Below are 10,560 nucleotides of genomic sequence, written 5' to 3' on the forward strand. Positions count from 1 at the left end.
AATAAACTCCGCTTATAGAAATTTCCCAGTCATTTCTCTGCGGAACAGGCACAACGTCACGGCAGCCCCTGTTGCCTTTCTTTCCATGGAGTGGGTGCCTGGCTTGGATTCTCCCGCTACACCTGCACTAGGAAGCGATGCTGGGTCACGGCTCCTCTCCGGCGGTTTGTCCGCACTGTCAAACTCTCCGCTGTGGTTCAGGTGCACAGTTCAGGGCGACTCCCCACAGCGCTGTCCCAGACGGCCCCGGGATCCCTCCGAGATCCCCCCGGGAACCCCCGGACCCGCAGCGCCGCCCGCGCCCCCGCCCCGCCTGGCGCCGTCTGGCGGACACTGCCGGTACTGCAGGGCCCGTTCCACGGCTCGCCGAGTTTGTAATTATTTATTTTCTCCTTTCGGCCATAAAGCAGCGAGAACAGGACACTGTCATCTCCTGCGTTGGCAGGATTCGGTGCCAGGCTGCAGCTCGCCATCAGTGCTGGGCGCTGGGAGCCAGCTGCACAAATACACGCGCCTCCGTGACAGCTCGTTGCTGGAGAAACTGTAGTTTTCCTGGTCTTTGATCCCAGTTCTCCTTCCCTCTGCAGACACGTGCAGCATCTGGAGCAGATTTTCACCACCATCAATTAAAACTCCATATCTGGGGGGAGGGGGATAAACCAGGGGTTCTGCCTTTAAAACCACCTCTGCCTTCAGCCCAAGGATCTGGTCTGAGGGGGTCCAACTGGTCTTGAGGGGAGTGCACAGTGCACTCCCTCGAGGGGAGGCTGAGCAGATTTGGGGCCCGGGGCCCACAAAACGACTGGGTTTCCATCCCTCCATACCTCTGTATTTGCTTCCCTTTCATCAGTTCCCCAGGCAGGACTGGTGAAGATCATTTCAGCTGCATCTTCTCCTCTTCCCAGGCTTGGCTTTGGATCCTAGAAGATGACAACATCTTGTATTTTCATTTTTCAAGGGACAAAGGGAAAGCTTCGCTCTAAGGAGACCCCACAGAGCTCTACAACACTCCCAGCAGAAGTTTGGGATGAGGCTGCATGACCCAAGCTGGAGACCCCAACCCAGGAGCAGCAGGGGCAGGAATGGAACCTGATGTGCACACCTGACTGAGGCACACTCCAGAGCTGAGCTTCCCAGGATAACAGCTGACATTTCCCAGCAGCATTGGATGCTGCCAGTTGGGGCGAGGGAGGGTGTTCCTCGATGCTCCCCACATGGAAGGAGATCTGGAGATATGGCCCAGCACTGGGGTGGAGGGCTGGCTGCTCTCATCCCAGCACTCCACCAGTTCTCCCAGTCCTCCAGTGCCACATACAGCACCTATTGCCCCTCCTGGTGCCGGCCCCAGGCTCTCCCAAAAACCCTCAGACACACATGGGTGTGACACCCAGACATCAGTCATTCCAGGTGGGAGTCACCCTGGCCCAGCACCGGTGCCACACGGTCGTGGCAGAGCAGGGCACCCATCAGGCCACCACCACCTCACAGAGCTGCTGTCCCCGCCCTGGGTATTTTTGGTGTGCTGGCATCCAAAAAAAGTGCAGCTCCTTCCTCAATAAATGATCCTGACCACACATAATGGGATTCATGCAGTGCTTTCCCTGGCACAACCCCTCTTGCTGTTGTGCCCACCGTCCATCATGGATACCGATGTCCCATAGCCACACATCCCTGTTTTCCCGAGTTAATGATTAAAACCTGCTGGATTTCAGAGGCGCTGCACCCAGACCCCGGCAGGCAGGCCAAGGATGCTCGCCCTCTGGGATTAATCATTCTCCTGGCTGTTGACACTGTATCCATATAAACTCTGGGATGGGATTCCCAGTGCCTCTTCCCGGCAGGAGGAGGGAAGCCAGCTCCAACATGAGGGCAGCTCTGGCCCTGCTGCTGCTCTTGGCCACCGCACGCGCAATACACCGAGGTAAGGACTGGGGTTTGCTGTCCCCTGGGATGAGGGGTATGGGGCCGAGGTCCTCAGTTCTGGTGGTTTTTGATGGCCTCCCCTCTCCCCAGCCCATTCCCAAACCACTGTGCAGGATCAGAGAGGAAAGGGAAGCACTGGGGTGATGGTTTGGTACCTAGGATGCCCCTTTGGGGTGGTGCTGGAGGAGACCGGAGGGGGAGAGGCTGGGCTGGGGTGGGAGGAGGAGCAGACAGAGCCACAGAGATCAGCTCCTTCCCTTTCCAAGGGAAAATGGGATTTCCTGACCCCCATTCACAAGCAGCATTTCCCTGTAAAATTCACCCCTCAATCAAAACGATGCTCTGTGCTGTCCTTTGCTCCCTTCTCAGCTCCGCAGGGAATCTGTTGTATTTTTGTTTGCCAAAAAAAACCCTAAAACTTACTTCTCTCACACGGCTTCATGGAAGTGAACAGAAATGCAACGAGTCAGGACCAACAGACGCTGTTGCTGTGAGGAAAGGGACCTACCTTTTCCACAGCTTCCCCTTTCTGGCAAACTCCCCCTCACCCTTCCCTGCCCTTCCCACCGGAGCGATGTGACCCTCGCTGTCGTGACCCCTGGGTTTTGTGGGGGTCACCCTGCTCCGCACTGTAATCCCAGGAAACGCTGGTATCAGTGTTTACCCTGCTGGTGCCAAAGTCTGACCCGTGGGTCTGTAGCACAGATCGATTGGGTTTTTCCAGGGATGAGAGCACTGCTGGGATGACTTCACTGCGGGCTGCTCTGTGGGGCTGGCTCCAGCTGGCTCACCCCTCCCCTCCCCTTATGGTTTCCAAACCCTGCCAAGAAAACCAACCCCACACATTCCAAACTCAAAAATGGCCATATGTTTTACCTGTTTTACCTCCCCTAGTTCCAGGGAGGATTTTCTCCCTGCCCTTTTCCTCGGCTGCACAGCCAAAGCAGCAGCCTGGATACCAGGGGTGCTTCTCCCTGACTGGCTGTGCCAATATCTCCCGAGGGACTACCAAATCCTACTTGGGAAAAGAAGCAACAGAGGGACAAAATAAACAGTCCTCAAGAGAATAAAGCACTATGTTCCACAGATAGCGGAGCATCCCTTGCTCCCTGCTCACAATTCCCCCTTTTCCTGCACTTACAGGTAAAGCTTATGTCCGGGAGAAAGTCTGCCAGGAGTACAGGATGCTGGGGAAGGAGAACTTCCGAACCCTGTAGGTAACTCCTGCTGTCGGTGCTCTGCCAGGACAGTCAGCACCTGAGCCAAGAACAAAAACCATTAAATAAAAATAACCTTGGAAGCTGGATTCACTGCCTGCAAACAGGCCATTGCCCTTAGCAGAAGAGTTTACTTCATTTCTGAGCTCCTCAAAGCCAATTAGGTGCCTAAATAACTAGGAATTCTAACAGAGCTGACACATAATCCCCTGCAAGGGTCAACCTCCAGCCTGGAACCCGTTCCAGTTCTTTCCTGGCTGTTTTCCAAGGAATACACTGCTATTTCTCGCAGCGCCGCAGCAGACGGTGTTAAACCCTGTTTGGGCAGAACGACGCTGCGACACGAGTTTTGCTTCCAGAGGGAGGAACCTGCCACCGGCTCACCTTGCCCTTGCTCCCTTCTCCCAGGACCATCATCGCCAACAGCCAGAAATACTCCAACGGCACCTTCGAGGAGATCGGCCACCTCGTCCGGGAAATCGTGTCCCTGGCTGAGACCTGCTGTGCCGACGGCGCAGACCCCTCCTGCTACGATGCCGGGGTGAGGCATCGCCAAAAGTGGGTGATGGACCCCAAACCAGGGCTGGGATGATATGCTAGATGATGTGTGGCCATAACCCCTCGTCCCTCCCGCAGTCCTCGGCCCTGTCGGTCAAGTCCTGCAGCGCAGACTCGCCGTTCCCGGCGCATCCCGGCACGGCCGAGTGCTGCACCCACGAGGGGCTGGAGCGCAAGCTGTGCCTGGCGGCCCTGAGGCACCCGCCCCAGCCGCTGCCCCGCTACCTCCAGCCCTCGGACCAGGAGCTCTGCCAGGCCTTCAGGAAGGACCCCCGGGAATTTGCAGACAGGTAAGCCCGGGCGGGGAAGGCGCCCGGTTGAGCCCAGGTGGGTGTTGGCACCGGCTGGTGCCATGATCCAGCAGCTCGGGGTGGTACCTGGAGAGGGCTCCCATCCCTGGAGAACCATAACACCTCCAAACCCTGCATGTCCTGCTCCCAATCTCCCGATCCCGGTGTGCCAGGTCTCCTCATCCCGCCCCTGCCGCAGGTATCTGTACGAGTACGCCAGCAGCTACAGCCAGGCACCTCTGCCTGTGCTCCTGGGCTCCACCAGGACCTTCCTCTCCATGGTCTCCACCTGCTGCATCTCCCCTGCACCCATCGCCTGCTTCCTGAAGGAGGTGAGACCTCTCGGACTTGTCCCCATCCTTGCTTCCTGGGAAGCCAGGTGGACCCTCTGCTGATGGCCTGGGAAGAGGAGGACATATCCCTCTTCTTTTTGTGGCAGAAACTGCAAAGAAAAACCCTCTCCCTCCTCACCTTGACATCAAACCGGGCTTGCTCCCGCTTCTCGGCGTACGGGAAGGACAAAGTCACCTTCAGGTATGGGGAAAATGGCCTTTCCCTTCAGGAAAAAGTGCTGGGCTGGGACTGTGTTCCCATTTCCCGCTGCAGATCCCGTTTGCGGGCAGCATTCACAAAGACAAGCTTTAACTCCTATGTAAATCCCTGAGGATGCTCCACGCACAGCACAGGCACAGAGTGAGCCCTGTGCTCCCCATCACGTCCCTCCCACACCCCTGCTCAGAAGTGTTACCTGGAAGGGGGATCCAAGCCCCCTGAGCCGCCCCACACACCCTGTGCCCCCCAGCTACCTGGCCTCGCTGGCTCAGAAGGTGCCCGCTGCTTCCTTCGAGGACCTTTTCCCCCTGGCCGAGGGCGCTGCCGAGGTGTTTTCCCAGTGCTGCGACTCGGTGGCTGAGGACTGCATGCAGAAGAAGGTAGGGGGGGAGCCCGGAGCCCACCCCAAAACCACTTCCCGAGTCCCAGGAGGGGCCCAGAGGACACACCCCATCATGGCAGGGGATCCACACACCCTGTGCTCCCCTCTCTGCAGCTCTCTGAGCACACGGCCAAAGCCTGCGCCACGCTGTCGGCCCAGGACGGACGCTTTGCCGACTGCTGCAGGGGGAAAAACCTGATGGAAAACTATTTCTGCATCCGGGCCTTGCCCCCCGCGCCCGCTCCCAAACTCCCAGAGGCACGGGAGCCAACCAACAAGGAGCTGTGTGGCAAGGAGGGGGCTCTCCAGGCCACCAGGCAAGTGCTACCCAGGTTACAATCATGGAGTGAGTAAAACCATTTAGGTTGGACAAGGCCCCTAAGGTCATTGAGTCCAACCGTTTCTTGAGCCTTCCTTCTCCCCTTGGTTATACGGTTTGGTAATTGTGGGGTTAATCCTCAATTCCCTCAGAGGCACCACCCCCAGGGGCTGCACAAAGGTGCCAAAAGCAGCCCCTATCCCCTTCTGAGCAGCACCCATAATAAAAACCCACGTGGTCCCTCGTTCCAGGTCCCTGTTTGAGCTGGCACGGAGGCACCCCAGCCTCCCTGACGCCGTCCTTGCCAAGCTCTATGATGCCTCGGAGAAAATCCGGGAGGAATGCTGCTCAGCCAAGGACCCCTCTGCCTGCCTGGACAGCAAAGTGAGTGGTGGAGGGGTCTCTGGGTGCTCCCCTTGCTCCCCCTCATCCCTGCACCCCTCCAGATCCCTGCAGGGGCTTTTCCCAGCCTGGTGACACCCACCCTGTGCCCGCAGCGCCAGCAGATGGGAGCAGAGCTGCCCCCCGTCCTGGAAAGGGCCAGCCAGCTCTGCGGGCAGTACAACGAGCTCTATTTCCTTGACTTCAAGAAGAAGTAAGCCTTTTCTGCACCTCCCCTCCCCCAAAAAACCCACCTGCATCGGGGGATGCAAGCAAAATTCGTCCGAGACGTTTAGGACGCACAAACGGAGCCGGTGGGTTTGAGCCTAAATAGCAGCAAAAAAGGGGGAAGCAAAAAACACAACGCCCCTCCCCCCCCCCCGCCCCCCCCGCCATCCACGGGTGCATCCCCCCTCCCCAAATGCTGTATGGGTATGGAATGCTGCCGGATTCCCACCAACACCCGGTCCCCTGTGCTGCAGGCTGCGGGAGAGCCTGACACAGACGTTTCCCGAGGCCAGCGCGGAGCTGCTGGAGCAGATGTTGGAGCAGCGAGTCTCCTTCGCCTCCACCTGCTGCACCCCGGACGCGCCTCCGCTCCTTTGTGCTTCCAAGGTACAGCCAAGGACTCTCCCTACAGCCGGGGCGGTGCCAAACTCTACAGCCGGGGCGGTGCCAGACTCCAAACTCCGGGCTGCCCCTCTGCTCTTCCCCTTTTTTCCAGGTGAGCTCGGAGCTGGGAGACGTGTGCAAGCAGGAGTCCTGCCTCCTGGGATAGGGGCCCCCGAGGGAGCAGCTGGTGGGCGTCCGATGCCGACGGCAGGGATCGCTTCTCCAGGCACTCATGGATGGGGCGGGATCGCGAGGCAAAGCTCTGTGGACATGCGGGAATGTGGCACCGCGGAAGGGAGCTGGGCTGGAGGATGCCCGGCAGACAGAAGGTGCCACCAAGCCCACCGTTCCCTACTCACCCACCAGCAACATCACCCTTGTATTCCTGCAGCCAAAATAAAGATGAAAACAGTCCCCTCGCCACCTCTGGAAAGGCTTTCTGCACCCCCGGGGCGGTAGGAAGGGCTGGGAATGGGGACGGCTGCACCCATTTCTGCAGGCAGGAAGAGGTCCCAGCTCTAATCCTGGGAGCTAATGCTCTAACAAATTAGGCAAAACCAGCAAAACCACTCATTTCAAAATATTAATTTCCAATCATTCACATTTCTATTGATAATAATATTCTGTTTCTTTCCAGTTAATAAGTTGAGGTTTATCCTGTTCTGTTGGGTGAGTGACCCACATGTCATTCATACAGTTGTCAAATCCTCCTGCCTCCCCTGGTACATCAGTGTGGATGAGATTCCATTTCACATCCTTCTGCTCCCATTGAAGCATTTTAATCTCTGTCACAAGGTGTTAGTGACCACCCAGAGCTTCCACTCCCTTCCAGCCTCAGTTTGCATCCTTCAAATTCAGGATGCACACAGCAAGGACTGCCTCAATTACAGTGACCTCCTGGGATTCCAAGAAAAGCTGGAGAAATGCCCTTAAGCCAGCCAAGGGCACCTCTGCACGTGACACCATCACTGCTTATGGGGCAGAAAACCACCCAAAAATACCCAACTGCCATTCAAAACAAAACAACACAAACCACAACAACTCTCTTAGTAAAACCAGCAGGCTCCTGGGAAAGCCTGGGCTGCTCCCGGCTGATGCCAGCCAGCATTGATTCCCGAGGGATTCCCTCCAGCCCTTGCCAGCCTGGGCATAAATCACTTGGCTTTTCCACTCTCAGTTGCAGTGGGACTTTCTATTTGTTTTTTATATTAATTTTGTTTACCAAATCTCCTTCCTCCTGTATTTTTATCAGCACCTGTATTTTTATCCCACCAGCTCTCTAACCCATTCCCAAAGATGCGAAGGAAGCAGCAAAATCCCTGATTTTGTTTTGGTTTTCTTTTTTTAATCTCCCTCCTTGTTGCTCAGTGCCACTCTTCCCATCCAGTTTCTCTGCTCCCCACCAAAATGTCAGGGTACAGCAGGAATTTAGCAGCAATGCAGGAATTCCAGGGTGGGAGCAGCATCCCTACAATCTTCCAACCAGGGAATGCAGGGCTGCCATGGTAAAAGGAATTACTTGAGGCACTGAAAACCCAGCGCTGAATAAAATGGCTCCAACATTTACCTGGTCAGTGCCCCACAAAAGCATTAAAAAAAAAGATTGAAAGTAGTAGTTTTATCCACCACTGAGACTTGCAGGCCTGCTTGCTTTCCCAGTGCCTGCTTTTCCCAGCTCATTAGGGCCAGCAGCACCCCAGCCATCAACATCAACCCCCCAAAAACCAGACAGGAAACAGACTCTACCTCCTTTTAATTTTATTTGTCTTCTGGACTGCGTACAGCACATTCCCAAAAGGAGCAGCGAGTGTATTCCTCACAGCTGGAAGCCCCATAGCCAGGCCCAGCAGAGCCTGGAGATAAACAGCCATTTTTAGGGGGGGGGAACCAGCTCCAAGGTGATGCTGGTGCCACTCAGCTCAGAGCCAGGGCTTCCAGCAGCTTTGTGGAACCCATAATCCGTTTCCCCAGGGGAAAATCCTGGAACCTGGTGAAGTAGGTGCCCAAAACAATGTCCCTTTGCACCTCAGGGCCGTGCTCCTTGACTGGGCGCTGGGATGAGCCTTCCCCACACTTTGGCACAGCCATTTGGCATTGTTCGAGCCACCAACACCTCCAGAGGGACTGGCACCACCGGGGTGGTCACCACTCCCTGTGTCCAGCCAGGCAGGTGTCACTGCCTGGGGCTGCAGGAATCCCATGGCACGATTTGAGCTGAAAAAGGAAGTTTTCAGTTACAGGAGGGGTTTGCACAGCCCCAGAGAGTCACCCCCAGGCCCCCAAAACTTCACCTAAAAAGTGCCAGCTCTGGCCCCTGGGCATATGCCTACAAGGATGATGCTGGGCAGTGATGAAGGGCTGAACCCCAGTGCAAACCAGTTCCCCCAGTAGTAGCTCCCACACTCACCAGATCGAACTTTTCCCCATCTTTGTCAGAGCCAGGGCCAGGCTGGAGAGGTCTGTCCTGCTGGCAGCTGCTCTGGGAGAGACCTGGGCAGAGGCCCCTGCTGGCAGAACGGAGCCTGGTGGCAGGAGGGGTTACCAGTTCCACTGGGAGACCCCCAGCCCTGCTGGTTCCCAGTCTCCCAGTGCTGGGTGGGAGACACAGCGCGGGTGGAGCCCTCATGGCCAGTCACCAGGTCACGGCTCACAAGGGAGATGATCCCGTGGTGGGAATTGGGAACTGCCAAGGACCCTCAGCTCTGCCAGGTCCCCATGACCCCAGTCCAGGGTGGGAGATAACAGGGACCCCCAGCCCCACTGACTGAGATGTCACCGCTGCCCCCCAGGAGGGGACCCCAGAGAGTCAGTGCTGAAACCCACTGGGAGAGTCACGGGGACGCACGGGGGGGGTCCCACACCGAGGGGAGGGAAACAAACCATCACCTGTGGCTGCCTGGGCACGGTCCCAATCGTAGCCAGGCACCAGAGCCCGCGACGTGGGGAGATGGGACCGAACGGCCCCGGTTATCCCGGCTCTCACCTGTTTTCCCCCACTTTTTCCCGGTTTCCCTCGGCCAGTAACTCCCCGGGATGCCGGGGCCATCCTGGGCTGCTGTGGGACCGGGAGCCGCTCGGCAGGAGCCCCAGGGAACCGGGAGCCCCCGGCCCGGAGCACTCCGGGGACGCTGAACTCGGCCCGGTCCCTGCGGGGAGACGCGGCTGCGACGGCACCGGGAGCAGCGGCAGCACCGGGAGCAGCTCCAGCACGGCTCCTGGGCCGCCCAGAACAGCACCCCGAGCCCGACAGAGCCAGGACCGGGACCGTGATGGGACAGTACGTTCTGTCCCCCCCCCTGCCCGGAGCTCGTCCCGCACCCGGAGCAGCAGCTCCGCGCCCGCCCCGCCCGGCGCAGTGTCGCCGTCTGGCGGACACGGTGCGGCAGCGCAGCCCCGCGCCGGCCTCGGCCCCGCCGCCCGTCAAGGACACCGGCGACACGCGGACACCTTTCCGACACCCCTTTTATTCGAGCCGCCCGTGCGGTTTTAGCCTTCGCCCATCGAGCCAGCCGGTGCTGCCGCCCGGGACCCGCCCGCAGGTACCGGGAGCTCCTGCGGAGAAAGCGGAGCCCGTGGGGTCTCGGCGCCGGCCCCGCTACGGGGGAGGGGGGGGTCCGGTCACACCGACTCAGTCACCGCCCGGCCCTGTGCACCTTCATGCGATGCCCGTCTCCCGCACGGCCTCGCTTCGGGAAGGTGAGTCCTTGTTCAGCGTCTCCATCTCTTCTGCCTTTCTCTTCCTACGCTGCCTCCGACAGTGGCTTTTCGGGGTGGGAAAATAATTTAAAAAAAAAAAATAAAGAGGCAGAATGAGACACGGCAGCCATGCTGTTCCCTGTTCCTCTGCTTTCGTGCTGCAAAGGCTCCAAGTGGGATGGTACCCGGTTTTCAGCCCCAAAGGAACGTCCCAGGCACTTCCCTGCACCCCCAGAGCCATATCCCACCTGGCTGGGGCAGCCCAAATTCGACCTGCCAGGAGCCAGTGGAGCTGGGTAGGACTGGGTAGCTCCCAGTCTAGAACTTCCTCTTCCTCTTCCCTCTCCTCTTTCCCTTCCCTCTCTCTTTCCCTTCTCTCTTATTTTCCTTCCCTCCTTCCCTTTTTCTTTCCCATCCCTCCTTTCCTCTTTTCTTTTTCCCTTTTTCCTTTCCGTTTTTGTTTCCCTTCCCTCTTTCTTTCCTTTCCTTTCCCTCTTTATTTCCTTTCCCTCTTTCCCTTCCCCCCTTCCCTTCCCTTCCCTTCCCTTCCCTTCCCTTCCCTTCCCTTCCCTTCCCTTCCCTTCCCTTCCCCTTCCCCTTCCCCTTCCCCTTCCCTTTCCCCTTCCCCTT

At 57.9% G+C, this 10,560-nt stretch overlaps 2 protein-coding genes across 2 annotated transcripts in view; one reads left to right on the plus strand and one right to left on the minus strand.

Annotated features, from left to right (window-relative positions):
* Positions 1–1,791: 1,791 nt before the first annotated feature.
* Positions 1,792–6,657, plus strand: GC (GC, vitamin D binding protein). Its single transcript, XM_027658902.1, has 12 exons — positions 1,792–1,921; positions 3,067–3,136; positions 3,549–3,681; positions 3,777–3,988; positions 4,188–4,320; positions 4,428–4,522; positions 4,791–4,920; positions 5,037–5,239; positions 5,493–5,625; positions 5,739–5,836; positions 6,105–6,237; positions 6,347–6,657. The coding sequence occupies exons 1-12, from the start codon at positions 1,813–1,815 to the stop codon at positions 6,398–6,400; spliced, it is 1,503 nt and encodes a 500-aa protein (XP_027514703.1). The 5' UTR covers positions 1,792–1,812; the 3' UTR covers positions 6,401–6,657.
* A 3,021-nt stretch (positions 6,658–9,678) lies between these two features.
* BTC (betacellulin) overlaps positions 9,679–10,560 on the minus strand; it is a 4,626-nt gene continuing 3,744 nt past the window's right edge. The window contains exons 5-6 of the mRNA XM_027658903.1: positions 9,888–9,995; positions 9,679–9,786 (exon numbers count right to left, since the gene is read on the minus strand). Of these exons, the coding sequence (XP_027514704.1) occupies positions 9,890–9,995 (106 nt within the window). The 3' untranslated portion in view covers positions 9,679–9,786; positions 9,888–9,889. The remainder of the gene's footprint in view (positions 9,787–9,887; positions 9,996–10,560) is intronic.

This window comes from Corapipo altera, unplaced genomic scaffold (genome assembly GCF_003945725.1).
Source record: "Corapipo altera isolate COAL_440 unplaced genomic scaffold, ASM394572v1 255, whole genome shotgun sequence".
NCBI lineage: Eukaryota > Metazoa > Chordata > Aves > Passeriformes > Pipridae > Corapipo > Corapipo altera.